Source organism: Melozone crissalis, unplaced genomic scaffold, assembly GCF_028551555.1.
Source record: "Melozone crissalis strain CALT ecotype California unplaced genomic scaffold, PUWL_Pcris_2 ptg000006l_1, whole genome shotgun sequence".
NCBI classification, from domain to species: domain Eukaryota; kingdom Metazoa; phylum Chordata; class Aves; order Passeriformes; family Passerellidae; genus Melozone; species Melozone crissalis.
The window spans coordinates 31,252,485-31,273,009 of record NW_026535784.1 but is presented as its reverse complement, the minus strand read 5'-3'; the positions used below and the strand labels follow the sequence as shown (position 1 = coordinate 31,273,009).

The window sequence follows — 20,525 nt, the reverse complement described above, 5'->3', positions numbered from 1 at the left end:
AGTTGCATGGCCTGTGGAATATTTTTTTATTGTCATTATTATTTTATTTTATTATCCTTTGAGTCTAGACTCTACCTCCTGTCCTACAGTCAGCTCAAATTGTGGCATTTGGAAAGCCAGGGTTTGCTCCCAGACTTTGTGGGTCACCTTTGGCAATTCACGATGCTTCATATTCAACAGATATGGAGTTCAAACTCCTCTGGAGTTCCATGCTCATGTTTTAACTTAATCTTTTTTGCTGCAGTTTTGTGACCTGAAATATATAACCATAGTGCAGCAATAACAGCTTTTTTATACCTGTCTATAAAAGTCTCTGTAATGAAATGCTTGGAGAGCTTGGCATTTTCTAAATAACATTATTAACAGCTTTGATTTGGAATTGATGGCATGATGCTACTGGGTTGTCCACGATAGTCTAGAATCTACAAGCACAAAAAGTGTGGTATAAGTGTCTTGAAAATGAAATAACCTCGAGTCATTCAGATGTTATTCACAGACTAAATCAAGTGCTGCCCTTTTTTTGATGTGCTGGGCTAATTATTTCTACTAATGTAAATGTCAGTGCAATGAACACTTATTTGCTGTGGCATAGCAAATAAGTGGCACAGGAAATCTGAGCATATGAAGAAATTCATCATGTCCTGAAGTCTCTATTATATGCCTTCAAGCCAAGGATATGAAAAGCAATTCAGATTCACATTTTTTAAAGTGTTTTAAAAGTACATAAAAATGGAGTAAAAATAAAAATAAAAGGCAGTAATTATACAGCAATGTATTTTGATTTTTTTCGTTCTTTCTGAAATATTCTAGATTTAGAGCATTTACCACCTTTTCTTGGTAGCAGATTGTAGTTCTCTACGTTTTACTGGCCGACCTTGGCGTCATCATCGGTGCCTTTCTGATGGGCATCGGTTTTGGCAGGCAGTGGCTGCCCAGCAGGAGAGCAGGACCAAGGGGAGCTGTCTGTGGATGGCATTGGGACCTGGGCTCCCCCTTGTGCAGGGCAGCTGCTGCCCACCCCAAAGCCTGCCCCTGCAGGTGCTGCAGCCACCGCTCCCCACCTAGAGGGACAGAATCCCAGAGGAGGACTCAGGCAGGAAACATGTAACCTGGAGCTTCAAAACTGTCAGCTGATAGTGCTAGGCCATGCAAAAATAATGCCTGCTCCTGCTATGTTTAGGGAATATTCATGGTGAATTCAAATTGCTACAGTAATACTTTCATTTTATGGTGATGGGAGCTTCACAGGCACTTAAGGGCTGTGTTGTACCTGTTCCCTGTGTGTGTGTGGTACTTATACACAGATCTCAGTTCAGATAAGGGGCCTTTTTTGTTTTTCAGTCTAACATGGAAGAGATACAGGAAAGAAGACCCACACAGGCAGTGTTCAGAGCTTAAACATAAAAAGGTTTAGAGATGAGATAGTGTGATATTTGGGGTTTGCACCTTTTCCATTGATCAGGTGCCTTACATCAGCACATCATTAGGGGAAATAGTATTTTTGTTTTCATCATTAACATCCTCACCCATTCGCTGCACTGGAATGGATTTTGCTTGAGTACTTGACTTCAGATTTGGCTGCCATAGTGTTAAGATTTCATTTTGACGATGTAATAAAATGTATCATAATCAGGAAAAGGGGAAATCTTTCAAAATAAATTTTTTTCATGACTCTTCCAACTGCTGGGGACAAAGCTTCATGAGAATGTCTGTCTTCATACACTTTTGATAATACCAGAAGAGAAATTTGGTAAATGAACATATTGTCATTTTGCAACTGATATATAATGAACATATGGTCTTACACCCAGTGACACTATTTGTTAAAAAGTTTTCCTTAATTTTATTTTGATGAAGGAAGGATTATAATTGCTCAGTGAGTTCTGGTTTTTATGTTATTGTCTTTTTTGATCAAAGTAGTTGATCAGAGCTTAGAGTCCTGAGAATGATCCGTGTTAGAATGGTACAAAAAAAGTAGTGAATTATGTATTTTACACAACACTGTTTACAAGCACTGCACACAAGCTCTTATTCCAAGAACAAAGAGGAATCAAACAGTGGTTATTTTTATGCTTCTCCTGAAATGTCCCCAAAGGTGTCTAAGTATTTCTTCATCGTCTTTATTTCCCGTGTGTACCTTTTCCTGAATGCGAAGAAGTGCTTATGTCTAAATAAGATTATTTCTTAAAATTCATTAAACAATTGGAAGTGGTTATGCTGATTGTTATATGATGTTTTGTTAGTGCAGTATTCAATTATATGTTGGTGTTTAGTAAAATGTCCCTAGAGCTAGTGAGCAAATCTTCAGGCTCAAAGTAAATCTGTAATTCCTGTAATATCTTTTTTTTTTAAAGGTGCATTTCCATTGATATATCCTCTTCCCTTGCCTGAGTCCCCTCTAATTGTCTGCCTCCACAGAGTGAAATTAAAAATAAATGAATTATTCAAAGAAGGCACTTGTTTCTTATTTCAAGCTTTCAAATGTCAAAGTAGAGAAGCTTTTTTCCCTCTCTGAGGGATCTAATAGTATGTGAGTGAGTTTTTGGTAATAGCTCTATTTTTTCTGCTTATCATATTCTCTGTAATCGAACCAGATGTTAAGTCTTCTCTGGAGGAGAAGAGTCTTCTCAGTTTATGTAGTACCATATCAGTCTTGCATCCCAAAAGATTTGAGGTTAATGTGAAAATGAAATAGTAAGGCAGATGCTGTATGTAATGTTCCTGTAGGTGGGTAATCTCTTTTGGACTGAAACACTCAAAAACGTGTAACTCAGAGGCACATACTACATGTAACAAATGGTTGGATGATAAATTGTTGTAAGATTTTTTTGACAGTCAGTCAAAATCCAGCACTTTGTATGCAATGGGATATTTGCTGTTGTAGTAGTTCTGCAATGATGAAAATGGTTCATGAGATCAAGGGTAAGGGCTGTGGGGACAGACTGCACTATTTGTGGGTGATGTACAGAAATGTTTTGGAGAGGAAAACCCTGAGTGTGTTTCAGCTACTTAGCTGAGCTGGTTTCTCACCCATATGTATTGATGTGTCAGTAAAGAATACGTGTAAACTTTACTTTTGTGTTAGGATGAGGTACTGGGGAGAAGTGGGGCAGGTGTGCCTGAGCCTTCTCTTTTCTTATATCTTGGTTTCCACCGGAAAGAAGCCTGACTTCTTGTGTAGGAAGGAACCATAATGTTCTGAAGTCATGCTTTCCATTTCTAAGGCCCTTATGTATACCAAAAGACTACTAGTGCTCTTACATGCACACGCACAACTAACACCTCACATTATCCATGAAGTGTTGCTGCCATTTAATTACATAAAAACCCAGGATATGCAAATAGCAAATGTGCATTTCCAGAATACCATGTCTCCTATGATGTATGGTTCAGTAATCTGCCTACACAGAGATAATAATCCTTGATAAATGTTTTCTTTTATGGATTGGAACCCAACCTGATTTGGTTATTTGTTTAAACACCTGATGAATTCATTATTCATTTTATAATTTTGATCTGTTTATACATTACCTCTAAAATGAAGAACTCCTTTTGTTGCCTTCCTTAGCATTTGTACCAATGTGTTGTGGTTAATTTTATTTCACTTGAGTTGATCAGTTTGTGGTTAAATATCTGTTGAACAAAAATTCAGAATCCAGATTTTTTGGCACACTCCATCTTTTGTTGTCATATTCACCAGCTCAGAACTTGTCATTTACAGATGGGATGTAAAGTTGTATGGGTTTTCTTGTATGCATTTTTTCAAGTAGCAACACTTGGTGGTTATTATCCAGCCATTAAACCAGAGAGTCAGCCTGTGTATAACTAAACCAGACCTGCTTCTAATTTGATGCAAAACACTTTAAATTGTCAAGACAGCAAAATGGATGGAGAACTGAGGAAGAAAAAGTATGTAGGGAGAAGACAAATTCTGGAGTTATTTTTCTTTTTTTTTGTTTTTTTCTTTTCCTTCTTCCATAGCTAGAAATTCTTTAGAAGTAGGAGCTCTTCCAGTCATTATCATTTGGGTAAAAGAGGCATGTAAGCATACTTAGAGTTTTACAATGGAGCCTTTAAGCAGTTTTAAAAAATTCCAGAAACTGTGTTTTAAGGTCTTTAAAAATGTGATTTGTTTACCCTTAGGTAGAAGTGAAATGCTCAAGTTCTTTTGTATCTTGTTAAACAATATAGCAACTTGGAAAAAAAAGGAAAAAACATCCTTCAGTTGCAGACAAGGGAGATATTTAGTTGAGGGACCAAAGACAGTTCAGAATTTTTCAGAAGCTTCTTGCCAAAACTCTTGCTCTGCCCAGAGAGTTTGTCTGTGCAGCTCAGCATCCCTTCCTAAGCCCTGTTTCATGCTCCCTGCACAGGTGAAACTAGTGTGTACAGAGTGAATTTTGTGAAGTCCAGTCCCTGTAGGGGTCACAGCACTCAGATTGAGGCGGTGCTGTCTGAATGCTGGTTTTACCAAGTGGCACACGCGGGCATTCTATTGAGTTCCCCGTACACTGAAAGGATGTTAGAGCTGAAAATTTGCTGTGGTACAATGTGAAGGAGTTAAGGGATTTATTAAAAAGAAATCCCAGCAATCCAAACAATACTCTCAGTAGTTAAACCAGAACTTCTAATGGCACCAATACAGTGGTTTGTTTCCTGTTTCCTCTTAGGCCAATGTTACTGTTCCAAAATATGAGCCACAGCAAGACTTCCATTAGTTTTTGTCTATCATATGATATTTGGATTTATACTTAACCTTTTGCTAGATGAATTTTAGTGGATAGATTTATTTAACTATATTATGCTTGCAAGAGTCTCCTGGTACATTAGACTTGTAAATGCTATCAGGTAAAGTAGTTATGTGTAATTAATATTTTTAAAGAGTAATGGCATCAGAATGCAAATAGATAACAGGAAACCAGCTGTAAACTCTATCCTCAGCTTTATTTCAGTGTCCTGCAAACTTGCCATTTAAATAACTACTTTTAGGGAAAGAAGTTAGCACAGGAATAAAAGGTCACAAAAGTAAACTTTATCCTGCTTTTGATAGTTTAAATTGTTGTTCATTTTTGGTTCCAAGTGATTCACACCAGCTGTGCCCATACTGAGAAGGGTACAAGTTTAATTGAAGTGAATCTGTCTGGGTCTGACTTTAATGAACCAGTTACTGTTTCAGAGTAGATTATTTTAGAAATTTGTGCTTAAGAATCATGATTAATGCTGTTGCAGCCTGTGTTCTACCTTATGCTTCTGACTTTAGAACCCAAGAAATTTCATATTACTGTTAGAACATTAGCCTTGTTTGAACTCAAAAATTATTGTAATTAATGATTTCATTTTAATAACAAGAAAGGTTAGATGTTTTGATAACCTGACATGTTCTTATCAGGGTGTAGTAAGTTTTTCAGTTCTTTTATGTGTGAACCTCTGACTTTTATCATATTTAAATATGTCAGCAGTAGTTTCTTGGAATATGTCTGCAGAAGTGGTAATAGAAGAATAAACAAACTAGATTGCAGTTTGGCATTATGTAATATAAGCTACCTTTAATACTAAAACTTTAAAATGTAGGCCATACCAGCCAAGTGTGATGGATTTTCCTCAGTGTTTCAGGGGTTTGTTGGAGAGCACTGAGCTCACGGCACTTTGCCCTGAATATCCAGCATTCTCAGCTGACCCAAAGCAGATATTTTCAGCATAAATCTTTGTCAGCCAGGACTTCTAGCATCCTTTGCTTGAAGGTAACCAGTCATGCCTGGCATTCCTAACTTCTTACTTACGAATCCAAAAGCCTTTGAAATCCAGTTTAAGGATGGCTTAGCAACCAGATCTGCATCATGTAGCTTGGCAAATATTTGTCTGTCCTAGAAAAGAGAAACTCTAACTAAGCACGCTGGGACAATCTCACTTGCAGTCAGTGAGTGCTGTCCAGTTCTGTGCAGCCAGTGGAGTAAAATCAGTAAGAGAGTACAGGTGAGTCCAGTGTTTATTGGGTTTACAAACTTCACAGATGAAGGGCAAAGCTTCAGTGTTAGACAGGCATGAGATTTTTGTAGGGCTTTCAGTGTTTCCTAGTAGAAGGCTGATCACATGTTTTGTCCCTGGAACTGCTGTACAAGTGTGTTTTCTCATAACTTTGAGAACATTTCTAGCATGCATTTCATACATGCCTTTTGTCTGGACAACTTACTGATTTAAACCTGTAATTAGCAGAGCTAGAGTTTTCATGTTATTCTTATTAGCAATGAATCTACGTTTCATGTACTTGTAATTGTATTTTTGATTCTTAATTTTCATAAAAATACTATCTTTTAGCAGAAAGAATCAAGAGAGCTCTAGGAGCTCTAGGGAGAGCTCTAGGAAGATAATCTTACTTAGAAGCTAAAAGCAGTTTTTATCTTTACCCAAGAATTTGGAGTTTGGAAAGGAGAAGTCAGCTTGCCAACTGCCCATTGTATGGGAGTTTCTTTTCTGGGTATTCTGTGGGGTTGTGTTTTGGGGTATTTTTCCCCTTACTGCTTATTATGAAGACATACAGGATTTGAAGGTTCTTTGAGAATTTCTTTGCTCTGGGCCTTTGATGCAGTCCTTTGACCTTGTGTGAATAACAATAACTTAGTAGCAGCTATTAAAAAAAAAAAATAACTTAGCAAAAGGAGAACATTGTAAAGTGCAGAGTAACTACGACTCCAATCTTGTACAAGTGATACTTTAAAGAAAAAAATCCAAGTCCTTCATGTGTTGGAGGATAAGGCATTTTTGAAACCTGTTCAGTTTGAGTGGTCTGTTTAATCTCCATGAGCTTCTCGCCAAGCAGTCATATTGGAACACTGCTGAAAAGAGAAATGTTAAGCTCCAGACATTTGATATACTTCAAATAGTTTTTTGACAAGAACTAAATTTGCTGTGTGTTCTCACAGTATTTAGAAAAATAACTTCATTTATCACAGTGAAGTTTCAGTATTTGCATTGAATAAGCTGAGTATGGCTACTGCCATATTATGAGGGTTCCTCTGTAATAACGTGAACCACTTACGTATGTATGTATTTATTTGTTTTTTTATTTACTCTTTTCACAGACACTTCCTTTGGGGCTGGGAGATGGACAGCTCTTTACCTGGACTGATGGCTTGAAAAGGAAGGACTGGCATGATTATGAAAGCATTCAAAAAGATGCCATGCGCTCAGGTATACATGAGTTCAGAACAAATTGAAGTGGCTTGTTTACTCATTCTTTCTCTCACTGTTTGTTCTTTGAGTCCTTTAGGAGGCACTCCTAACAGCTTTTTTTTGATTGCAGCACTGTCACAAGGTCATCATGTTCTGAATTAAGAGGTCAGACCAAGCACAAATAGCTTATCTCTGAAAGTAGCCAAGTGACAATGTGTTCCATGCTAGTAACTATATAATGATTGTACAGTCAGCAAAAATGTTATCAACAAATTATTTTCCCTGTTGAAGTCAGTTGTCAGACTTTGACCAGAGTGTTGGTTTGCAAAAGGACATGTTACAAATAAAGTCAAATCATCCTTAAGTCGATGAACAAAACCCGAGTTGAATACCTGTAGCTACCAAGAACCTTTGACACTTCTACCATTTGATCCTTTAGTCTTGTTAAGCAACTTCATATCATTCTGACAGTCTACAATTATTTGAAAATGGGAGAAAATTGTGTTTGCAAATAGACTGAAGGACACTTTGTTACAGTGAGTAATGTACCTTCACGTGCTGCATCCCATGCGTGCAGAGTATGGTTTGTGCTCCTCTTTCTGTCATCAGAGCATGTTCAGATTTGAACTCTTCTTTTACAACATAATATACAACTATTCAACATAAGATGAATTAAATTAGAAGGAAGGAAGAGAAACAGCAGTTGAATTACGCCTTAATCAGTGTTTGAAAGTCATTATTTTACAAAGGCCAATCTACTATTGTAAAAGAAATTATGCTGTCTTGATCCCACTGTCTTGAGACAGCCAAAACCTCCCCCAAAATATCTCTATAACTGAATCTCATTGACAGATTCATAAGACTTGGTAAGTACTTAATTTTACAGGAGCCTGAGCTAGTAAAATATTGCAAGTGTATGTTAATTTTTTAAGCTATTTTTCCCTTTCTCTTTGGAATCTTGATCACTAACTAAAGAAATTATCCTTTCCTCCCACATGTGTTTAGGAGGTAAAAAAGGTAGGGAGGAGAAGCAAATTATTCTTGGCAATTTGGTAGTTGTCAGATCAGTAATTGCTGTGTTCCAAATTGCTACATGTAAAATGACAATTATGTAAGAGAGAATGTACAAAGTAAAAGCAGCATGTATGTGGAAACTTGCATATATGTAGGGAATATCATTGCTGGTTGGAACGGATGTGCATGGATGCTTTGGCAATGTACTTTAATTTCTAAATGTGTAATGTGGACCCCATATGTTTTGGACCATAACAGTAATACTTATGATTGTCTGGTGGTCAGCTTAAGGTGTTGCCAGTGTAATGCAAGCCATTGCATGGAGTTGGCTGAGGAACTGAAAAAACATGTTATGTAGCTTTGTAATTCCTAGTCCTAAACCTAACATGATGACTATAGTAGCATGTGAATATTAAGATATTCTGACTTATTTACATTTTTTTATTTTACCATTTGTTGAGTTTGATATTTGAGAGCTATCTTTTAAATAATTTATATTTGTCATAATTATTCAATAGATTGAAATACCTTTTAATGCTCTTTTCTTTGAAAATCACAATGTGGTAATAGAAATGCAAAGCTAGAGCATCTTGGTGCACTCTTTTGGGACATACTATGTAATTTTTCTTCCTAATGACATTAGCTGAAATTATTAGGTAAAACAATTAGTTAAAGAAATAGTTTTAGTGAATAGTTTAAGTAAATAGTTGACTATTAGTTAAAAATCTATCCGAAAATATGGTGTGAAAGGGCTTCTCAGGACATTTCAGGAAAGGCAGTCAATGCTTGTTGTACAGAAAAGAAGAAAGGAGTGAAGTATTTTTTTAATTTAGTCTGGCTGTTTATCTGTAAAGCTTACGATTTCCTAAGCACTGAGAATGTGAATTTCATAATTTCTAATTATGGAGATGTACTAGTTTCTTCATGACTGCTACTGTTTCATGGACAAATATTTTGATCCCTCCTCATTCCACAATTAGAACCCATGTTTCTGAATTTGGTCTTCCCTCTTGACGTCAAGAGTAAACCCTTTTGCAAGACATGCAGAAAAAAAAGGTATTATTTCTATTTATTTTAAGTGTTTGTTACTTAACATTTTGTTAGCATGGTGGTACTAATTGAGAAGGTACTTGAGGGGAAAGATGGAGAGGAAGGCTGTACACAGAGAAAGAACTTAATTTAAAAGCATTTTTGGAAGTCTTTGTAAAGACTTACAAACCAGTTCTAACAATATTAGTTGGGTAATCTTGATAGAAAAATTCAAGATGACAGGGAAATGCTGTTGTGTTGCAGAAGGACTAATTGTTACACTGTTGGTGGGACAGGGAAGTTACCTATTTAGTTGCCAGTTATCCAAACCCTTTATTTATGCAATGTTAGAAATTCGTTTCCTATATAATGACTTTCCTTTCCTATATAATGACTCAAATATACTTCTTATAATCTTATCAGTACAGAATAGATGTAGTGAAATGAAAATTAAGTTATTCCATCAACCCAATCACTTCCCTTCTTCTCTGAATATTACTCTGTCATTAGCTCAAAACCAGTGACTGAAATATAGCAAAAGAAAAGCAAAAGTTAACCTTAAAAAAAAAAAGTAAGTAATTCTTAAAACATTTGTGATAGATACTTTGGAAGGAAGGAAAAGAAAGTTTAATTGCTTCCATTTTCTAAAGTGAGCCATTAAGTCAGTCAGATATTACAATGGAGTGGGAGGGAACAAAATAAGCTAATCAGAGAAACTGACTTTATTGGAGTTTATAAGTCATGCCAGCTTTTTGACAAGAAATCAGAATTTAAAATAAGACCTAAGACCTGTTTCTATTAATTTCTTTTCCTGTGGGAATACGACTGATGACATGCCTTGATGAATAATATGCTTAATTTGCATTAAAAATATGAGAACTGTAAACAAATGCAAATCCTACATCTGTCAGTTTTTGTTTTGGTAAGTAATAAACAATGTCTTCTGTATATCAGAAGAATGATCTTGCTTTGGGTTACAGAGCGGTGCACAAGCGCAGGCTGAGTAGCAATGACCCAGGTAGCTCCTGGCGTGTGTGTTAGCCCAGCTACAGCAATGCCTGCTGGCTCAGGGTACTGGGAATCTGCTGTGTCTCTACAGAGGGCAGAGATCCTGCGTGCTGAGCTCCCTGGCTTTGCCATGAACCAGTTACTGTAGTTGCCATTTCTTTGTTTTATCAGGGACTTCCCTACTTCAGTTGTATAGGGAGGACTCTAGGGACATTGCCACCAAGATGTCATTTCAGGGTCATGGAAGCTGCTCTGTCTGATAGGTCTGGTTTTCCATGGTTTCTGTGCAGAACTCTAGGAGTCTGAGATCCCTCAGTGCTCCCATGAGGGATGAGAGTCACAGGAGAGAGCCATGAAAGCCTATGGTACGATTCAGAAGCATCCATGAGAAGACATGATGATAGTTTCACTTCTACCTTTATGTCCTGGGTAGTGAGAATGAAAGTCCTCAAGAATCAGTCAATGTCATTGTTCCTCCATTTCTGAAAGTTATTTCATCTGTTTCGCTCAAGAAGTTCTCAGCTTTATCATCAATTACAAGTAGTGGCAGTAATGATGAATTGCAGCTCTTCTCAGGCAAAAGGAAGGATTCATGTGTGATTCCTAGGCTTTTAAAGAAGAGCACATTGAATGTTTATGTTCAAATATGCTGTTTCTGATCATGACAATTTATTTCTAGCTGCTAGTGGTAATTTTTCCAATGTAAAGGACTACAAAAGGGTAACAGATTGAATAGAAAAAAGGGGGGTAAAAAAGGTTTTATTTCCTAAAGCATGTAATCAATCCTATCAGTGATATCAATAGCTGATAAGATAGACTATATACTGCAAGTGAGTTTTGTTTTCAATTTTTATTCTTTAAATACAGTCTTTGATTTTTTTCCTTCATAATGCTTTGGGGGTATTTTTGTCTGATTGCATGTGTATACTCAAATGATTACATTCTATGAGGTGGACTGAAAATTTAGTGTAATAAACTAATTTCTGAGGGAATGTAATACATAAGAAGCTATGTTAATATAAATAAAAACCTTTGTCTTCAAAAGAAATGAGCTAAGGAATAGAGTAAGTGGCTGTCAATATTTTTATGTTTGACTGTTGAGCCATTTTGGTCTTGTCTCCTAATAAGATCTCAAAGGAAAAGACCTTTTAGAAAGTACTCTCGTCTATTTAGAAAGCTCGTGTCTATTCCAGCAGTTACTGAGCCATTTGCAGTCTTTGTTCCTCCTGTTTGTACATTTAAATAGCATCTGGAAGCTTTGTGGGGAGGGAAGGAATGAAGGTTGTAATTCTTTCCTGTATTCAGTATTGTCTTTACCTTTCTGCTTCTTCAAAACGTTACCTTGACTGGGAGAAGAGGATTTTAAAGATCTTGACCTTTCTGTGCCTCAGTGCAGGCCTTTCATAGAGATTAGTTCTATAAACAAACAGACAGTATGTTCTATAGTCCAACAAATATTCTTACAGATTAGTTTCATAAACAAGCTAAGCAGAGATGTTGAAAAATAAGTGACCTGTACATGTTTGGGATGACAGTGGAAATAGATTGGAGCTCTGTATTCTTGGCATAAAATGTCAGGAGGCAAAAGACACGAGCACCTTTGTACAGCAATAACAGATAGGGAAAAGCTGAATTATGGCTTCAGCGTCACTTAAGTTGTGCACTGGTGATCCTTTTCCATCACTTCTGCTCAAATATTTGGTTAATCCGTATAAAAATTTTGAATAGTGCCCATTCTTAAATTCTAAAGAACTTTTCAAGCCTAGTGCCAGAGTGTTTCTAGAAGATATGAGGCAGAATGATACAGAAAGCAACATTAATTGCAATTTCCTATTTGGTATGAAAAAATTAGCTCTGTGATACTTATATAGATACACGTAATAAAATTTGTGCAAGAAAATAAATGTATACTAAAATACTGATTTACTTATGCCATATTTCACATGGAATTATGTGCTGGAATTTTTTCAGCATTATATATTAAACAAGTTTACTAAATTTAATTTAGGTCTTTGAACTTGCAATTCCTTTAGAAAGAATTTGAGAATTTGCAGTATAATTGGAACTGTAGTGGTAGCCAAGGTCTCAATAAACAGCCATAACTTAATTGTTCATAGCATTAATCATGAATATGCTTCATGCAGTTTACAATGTATTGTTTGTAAAAGAGAAAAATGTTTGTCAGTTTATCTTAATGCAAGTCTAACATGATTAAAAAATTCTGAACAGTAATGTTAATCATGGCTTGTCAAGGAGACAGCACATAAAGGATGTATAGTATGAAAGATGAATGCAATCTTCTGCAGTTACATAAAGTGTTTCACATATTAAAATACATTTGCTCCATAAATAAAGTGCTGCAGACTGTGGTCTGATTCTACCACTCTAAATAGTCTGGATGTTGTATTGAAAACAGTAAGATCAGCCTTTAGCTGGGTGCCAAGCATGATAAAAACTATTATACTCTAAAATACTGATTTGGAAAGAGAGATGTATTTTTCTCAGTAGGGCCTTCCTTAAAGGTTCAAACTCTGATAGCTAGGAAATAGTTTGGTGTTTTGGTTTTTTTTACAAGGCCTTAAGATTTTCTGTGGGTAACTATAGACTGACTTCCCCAGTTAGTGAAATGGCACATCACAGAATTATTTAAGCAGTAGCTTGGGTACACATTTTCGCTGGATCTCAAGTTGCAACTTAACAACAGTTACACTGCAGAAGAAGCTGGGAAGTACAAGGCTGCAGTTGTATAGAATTTGCCTCTGTCAGAAAACTGTGTACATGATAGAACTGACTCTTGCCACTTAAATCTCTGAACAAAAACAGTTTATAGGAGGCTGTAAGTCAGAGCCAAGCTTCTGTTTTAAAGCACAAAGCCTCTGTTGCCTTGGCCAGATATGAGGCCCTTTTTGTGGTTGAAGTAAATGTGGTTCGTTCCCTGTTCTTGCCTGTCCCTGCCCCCTGCCACACACATACTTTGGAAACTCAGTTAAACCATTTGAATGTAATTGGAAAGCTAATTTTTAAGACCTACCAGGGTGACCAAAGAGAGGCAAGAAGAGTTGATAATATGGCTCTTGTTATTTAGAACACTGAAAATTATCTTCTGCATGTTTTTCTGTGCTGGGGCTTGGCATGTTGATTTTTACCTTCATAGGCAGGAAGAAAATTGTATTTCCAGAAACTTGGCAAGAACTATCTGTTGCCTCTCACTGTATCAGTGATACATATTCTTGAATGAAACTAGTATCCAGAATTCAAGAAGTGCTCTCCTAGAAAAATTATTAAAGTTGCTAGGTTATCATCTTTCGCTGTATTTTTATCTGTGTGGGGATATGTGGTTTCAAATCCTTAACAAACCAAAGTTTACTCTCTAGTACTTTCTCCCGTTGTATTTGAATGTTGATCTGAGTGCTCACACAATTTAAAAAAAAAAAAAAAAGAAAGAAACAAGCCAAAACAAAAATACAAGTAAAAGAAAAGAAGCATCAGATGCCATCTGGTTGTGATAGTCCAAGTACAGTATTTCCTGCTCTGTATAGCAGTGAAGACCTGTCTTCAGGGACTTAAATCAGTATTAGCGCTCAGGAGGTGATACTGGTTAATGTATTTAATGGGTAATACTTGGAGATTTAACAGACTTGCTGTCTTAAAAAAAAAGCAAACATGACTTGATAAAATTTTGTGTTTGGGTTTTTTATGGGAGGGAGGGTATGAGAGGGCCTCTCACTAAAATGGACCTTTTAATTTGGCACTTGCACTCTAGAATGATGGTTCATTTTTTGGCTGTTAGGCATCTTTCTCTTTGTGCTTAAACATTTTCAGGGCTATCTAAGTAATATTTAGTAGGAGTTCTATGAAGATACTTGGCTGATTTGGTTTTATGTTCGATTGTTTTTTTAAAGAGAGAAATGTTTTGTAGTAATTCTGGAAAAGGGATTTTATCTGCGCAGTGTTCATTAATGTCGGGCTCATTTGCAGAGAGAGCTTGGAACAACCAAACAGCTTAGAGACCTTCAAGGTAGACCTGTCTGTGTAGAAAGATGAGGAAAGCTCTACAGACCATCTTAAATTGATCTTATTAGTTCTTGTGATGGGTGTAAAAATAATCAAATTTGTCAATTCAGGGCAATTATTGCTTGAGTCAGTGGAACAAAGAAATGTGCTTAGTTTGCTGTGAAAACTCAAATACAGAGAAGCAGAGGACATTCACAAAAACATTTTTGGAGTCTTGTTTTTAGCCTTTTGGTCTTCAAGAAGTCAACAAGATGCTTGGGATTCCTGAAAAAAAAAAACAAAAAACAAAAACAAACCAACCCAATAAATAGTGCCTGCTTTCCTGTCATAGCTTCTTTCTTGGATACAAATGAAGTTTGCAAGTACAAAAGTCTAGTATAGTTATCTCAATGCAGTTTATGACTGAAATATGTGTAAGGTGACTTTCTTTCTTTTCCTTCCTTTTTTCATTAAATAAGCTGACAGAGGAAAATTATTGGACTGGTGAAACCATTTGTCTGACATCCAGTGAATATATGTGAAAAGGCAGAGATATATGATTGTTTTGCTATAATTTGCTTTATAGACACTAGCTCATCAAATTATGCCCTATAATCACAGCTTCTCAAGGAACAGAGCTACCTTTTGGATGGGATTGTGTAACATAAAGTTGTCTGCCCTGCATGCTTGCAGTGAGGTGTTGTCTAGGGAAATCTGTCCTCCTCTTAATATAAAGAAAGTAGAAAAAGAAACCACATTTCTAGGAGTGACATCTGCAAACCTGTGTGACAGTTCTACTGACTGCAAGGTAGAAATAAACTTCTTTAGTTATTTTTGCCAATATTGATTAAAAGTTCTGCAGGTGATGTTGAAATTTAAATAGTAAAACTTGCTGGGAGTTTCAGTAGAAAAATGCTCAGCTTTAAAAAAAAATCAAGATGCATATTTAAGTTTCAATATAGGTATTCTTAAAACATGGAAACAGTCTTTCTCTTGAAGTTTCTCATTAAATGGTTTACATTTTTATATTTTTAAAAGACAGCTGAAGTAATTTCAGGTTACCCTGACCATTACTTCTATTTTACATGCTAAGTAATTGGATACCTTGTGATTGTTTTGGAAACCACTGTGAATGTATATGAGGTTAGTTTTGCTTGCTTCTTGCGTTTTCTTTCCATGCCAGTTTACAGATGATGAGACTGATGTGAAATACAGTGAGTACTGGTGTGTAAAATGGGGAAGGAGTAGTCAGTCTCCAGAAGGCAAGTTGCAGACTTCCTAAAAGGATACTGATTCTGTTGTCCTCCCAAATCTTGAATACTTCAAGGATTTCTTCATTGAGAGAACGATCTATTTCTAATATTGTCACACAAAAAAAAAAAAGAAGCCTCTAAACTAATAATGTTAGATTATTTGATTTTTTTTTTCAGTGTACTTTGTTCCCAGCTTTCACTAAAATGGTTGTACTGTGAAGAAATCTAAACTTCCTGTGCCTCACAAAAAGAGTGAAAGCTTTGAGTAGTTAAAGTTCTGGAGGGCTGGCATTTTAATTAGCTGCTGTTAATGAGTAAGTTAAGCAAGTTACTAACATACTGCCACTTCAACCTGGTATTGAAATTACTTTCCCCCCCCCCCCCCCCCGCCCCATTTATACAATCAACAACTTTTTAAAAACTGTAAGAAATGGTGATAAAAGTAATGTTTTCACCTTTTTTTTTCTTTTTTGGACACTTCTGAAGTCATACATAGAAGTTTTGAGACCCTGAGCATTTCTTGGCAATAAGATAATTTTTCTCCAATTTGAGTCTGTTTTACCCATTAGAGCAGTTAGTGATTGATCTCTCCCTGCCCTTATCTCAACCCACAAGCCTTTTATTATATTTTGTCTCCCCTGTCCAGCTGAGGAGGGGAATGATGGAGTGGCTTTGGTGAGCACCTGGCATCCAGCCAGGATAAAATCAACACAGTAGAACATCAGTTCCTAATCCAGTTAAAATCCTTTGTCGTAATTTCTCTCACTATTGTAAAGGTGTTGTTTTATTATTTAAGCAAGTACAGGAAAAAATAAATTTTAAATATATGCAGAAACAGTTTCTCTAAGTTAAATCACATGACATGCAGAGATGAATGAATAGCAAGAGAATAGACAAACAAAGTGGGTTTTTTCCTCTGTGGAAAATGTGAGGTGTGGTGATTTTTTTTCTTTCTGCTTTTCTAGTTTTAAATATACCTGAAAAATGTAATGGTGTAATTTCTGGTAATGTATCTGAAACAAAACCTACAATTAAAGGAGGTCTCTGATTTACATTCTATTCCTCTGTTACCTATGGTTATGGAGGGCTGTGAATTCTTGCTCTCTTAACATGGTTGCTAAAGATTTTTCTCCTCAAAAAATGGATTTATTGAGGGGCTCTTGATCATACAGTCGTAAGTAGAATTCAGAGTGTTGTGTGCTGCATAAATACATCATAAATCTGCATAATGGCATTTAACTTTTTTTTTTAATTTCCCAGTAAGAAAGAAATTTTTAGGGACTTTATATACACCTGAAATTTTGAGCTGTGTACATGTGAGCCTTTGGGCTAGTACTTGACCCTTTTTTCTATCTGTGATAAAATTAGAAAGTATTGTTTTGGGTCAAAACCAAAACTTTTAATTTGAATGTCTACCCTTTATTAATTTTTGTCAAGTCCTATAATTTATATAAGATTTGGAAAAAAAATACTGTGATTAAAAAATTTTGGCTTCCAAAATTTTTTTTGGTTTCCTTCTCTTAACCCAGGTATCAACAATTTTTTTAAAAGAATCAGAAAATACTTTTGGCTGAATCCAGACATCAGGTTTCAATGAGTTAACTTTATCAGAAAAGTTCCCAATGGATATATTAGGTTCCAACTGAATTGTGCATAAATGTGGCCTTGGGATAAATGTTTAGTTGTGTTTTGTAAGTGTTAAGTTGTCCTTTTTAATAGAAAATATTTTAAACTGATTAATTTAAAATTTGTTCAGATCCTGGCTGAAGGTGGTTCATGAAGTCTCCACTTCTGCCTCTGCATGATTCTACAGCATATATTGACTGAAAATTTCAGTTGACTTTAGTACAGGAAATTTGCTCAAATTTGTGTCAGGCATTTGAAAAATAGTTGGAATTTATTAGACTTGTATTATTCAGAAAGATGTGAATCAATAGGAAGGGAGGAAAAGGGCTGTGGAGAGCTGTGCTGAGCTCAGAAGAGGTCAAGCATTAACTTTAGCTCTGCGTACCACAGGAATGTCAGTCAGTTGAAAGGCTCTTCAAAATAAAAAATGCATTTTAAACCGTTTTAAAAACCATGCATTTAAAAATGAGTGATAAAAGTCAATACTAACGATTGCAGCATTAGTATCTTTTATAAGAACGAGGAAGGGCAGTGGCTGGGAAGTGCAGTGATAGTGAATATATGGAGCAGTACATGTAGTATTGAAAGCTTTCACAAGAGTAATGTGTCTGATTTGCGGAAGGAAAACATGAAAAAAAGGAGGACATTGAGATTCAAAGTGCTACTTTGGGTGTGACAGGACAAAATGCATTTTGTTCTAAGTAAAGCAGAAGGACTTAGGCAGGCCAGCCCCAAGAACTTGGCATTACTTGTCTCAGTTGTTCATCTGGGTTTGTATCGCTTGCCTTGATGATAATTCTTATATCTCTGAATTTGTAGGGGTGCCTGTTTTTTATATTATCCCTAGTAATTATTTGCTTACTCAGCTTATAATGCATAAATCTGAACAGACCTGAAAAAGCAATAAACCATTTCTGTACTACCTGAGAAACTTGCAAACGCTGCTTGCTTATTGACATTCTTCTCAGACTTGCAGAAGGAATAAGTTTGTCCTTGTCACTGAGTCACCATGTGGGGAATCAGATGGCTTAGTTCTGCTTCTTGGGTCTGCCTCCAACTTTAAATGTGAATATTTACTATCTCCATATGTAAGAATGGTTATTTTATATATATGTATGTATGTATGTTTATGTATTTGTTGTTGCTGGTTTTTTTGCGGCTGTTCATGGTTTGTTTTGTTTCAAGATTTTTTTGTAGAGGCCCTACAGGTTAAATGCAAATTTACTGGGAGTTGTGACATCTCATGTGTTCTCTGGAGGACATTCATCCTCATGCTTCATGTACAAGAGTGACTGCATTGTTGCTCACACTCATTTTTTACAGGTTATTCCATCTTCATGTGGCAGCCACAAAGCCAGTTTCTGGGGCTAGTTTATTTGAATTAATGAAAAAAAAAATTCCATATTAAGAAATTTGTTCCATGGAACATCCTATTTTTTTCCTGTGATAGTATATGGTAAACATCACATGGTAATAATATGTCTTATAATGAAGAAAAATAGAGGCGCAGGGTTAACTCTTATGTTAATTACAGCTGCTGTGACCCTGTCATTTTGTATTTTGGGGTTTTCTGAAACACTATCTGTGCAACTGTAATTTTGCATTAATTTTGTGGATCCGTTTGGTTCCTGTATCTAATCCTGTTATGAACATTTTAGTTTGAGCTTTTTCGGTGCATCAACTTGACCATACACATTAATTAGTAAGACTTCTGGTATTAGAGACTATTAGAAGGCCATTCTTGACACATTCCATACTAAAATGAATTAATTCATTTAAGTATAGAAACAAACACCTTACCATTATTAGTAGATTTTTTTCAGGTCATGTTCCATAGTAGATTCGTTTTATCCTAGCAGGTCCTTCAGTTACTAAGTGAAACTGTGCAGCCTTTTTTATGGTTGAATTCTGTTTCTCACATGCTTGCTCATTCAGTGTTTGGCTCTGATTAATGGTCTACAGGCAGTCTAATGTTAAATGAAAAAAACATTCTGGTGGCTGTGGCATTTGGTGATAAGTAGTTAGACTAAATAGAAGATGTACTGTGCATCCCTTGGCTACTGAGTTATGATTAGATTCAGCTCAGCCTGCAGAATACTGCTGAGGATATTGCTTCTCTGCTGCAGTGATAGAGCAACTCATATCAAAACAGCATGTGTTGCTGCTTATCTTGCATTGTACACTGTGGCATTCTAAACACACTGGACAAACCAAATAGTGCAGTCTGGTTTTTTCTTTTACTTTTGCTTGATTTATTAAAGTGGAAATGAGGGGTTAGAATGAGTCTTTCCACTCAGCAAGCCATTGTAGTACTTGCAGCAAGTTTTAAAAGCCATATCTTTTAAGAAAAATTATATTGCTTTTTTTTGTGAAATGTTTAGTCAAGGCTTTGAACAGTTGACTTTTCAGAGTTCTTATGCAGTCATTCTTCTGCTAAAACAAAACAATCCCACTGGTTTACCTCATGATATATTTTAAAGCAATCACTTCCCTCAGACACATACACACTGTAATTTTACTCTGCAGTGACAATGTTGGAAATTGAGAGGCAGAATTTTTAATTTTTCAAATGAATGGAAAAGGGGAGGGATACTTTAATACTCCATAAAGCACAGGCTGTAAGATTTAGAAATTAATTATTGATTAATTAATTGAAAATTACTAATTGAAAAAATGCACATATTTAAAATAAACCACAGTTTCTTGTTTCTGAATAAATACTTTCATATTGGTTATTTGAAAGATACAGATTTGGCTTTTTCTAATGGTTACCTGTGTAATTCACTTTTTCTGCTAGGGCACCACTGCCAACAGTAAAGGCCAGGCTGCATTTTGAAGTGACCATCTAGTAAAATGCCTAGATACCTGCAAGAATTAATCTCAAGAGCACTGAGCTAATTTTTTATCCTTGCAAAATAATTAACTCAGCAAACAATATTTTATTACAGATAAACAGGTAACATGTAAGAACTAATTCCTAAAGTTATAACAATAATAATTTTTCAATCTGCTTTGTCAAGGCAGCAGCTGGGCCAGCTGATTTTTCCCCATTCCTGAGCCAAAGCCTGCCTTACTCATGGGAACTGTGGAGTCCTGTGAGGCAACAAGCCCCAGCTGAAGTTTCCAGAGCTTTGTGCTGTGACCTGGGGGTTTTGACACTCTGCCAGATGTTGCTGTTGCTTGCTCCACTTGGTGCACTCTTTCATTCTTCTGCTCACTGCCACTACTGCTCCTCATTTTTGTGCTGCTCAGCTCGACCCACTGTCATTTCGTATTATTTTCTCTTGTTTCCACTTTAAAAAGATGCACATGAAATGCTAGCATGTCCTTGATGTGTACTGAATATTGGTAATCAGCTTCTCCAGCTTCATGAAGTTCTAAAAAAAAAATGTTGTCGCATTTCTTCCTTGCAGTTGGACCCAGATTATAACA

The 20,525-nt window shown here is 36.0% G+C and overlaps 1 protein-coding gene across 1 annotated transcript in view; it reads left to right on the top strand.

The window, feature by feature from the left end:
- GALNTL6 (polypeptide N-acetylgalactosaminyltransferase like 6) overlaps nucleotides 1–20,525 on the top strand; it is a 423,505-nt gene that overhangs the window by 150,846 nt on the left and 252,134 nt on the right. Inside the window, exon 2 of the mRNA XM_054292088.1 lies at nucleotides 7,080–7,188. Coding sequence (XP_054148063.1) covers nucleotides 7,080–7,188 — 109 coding nt within the window. The remainder of the gene's footprint in view (nucleotides 1–7,079; nucleotides 7,189–20,525) is intronic.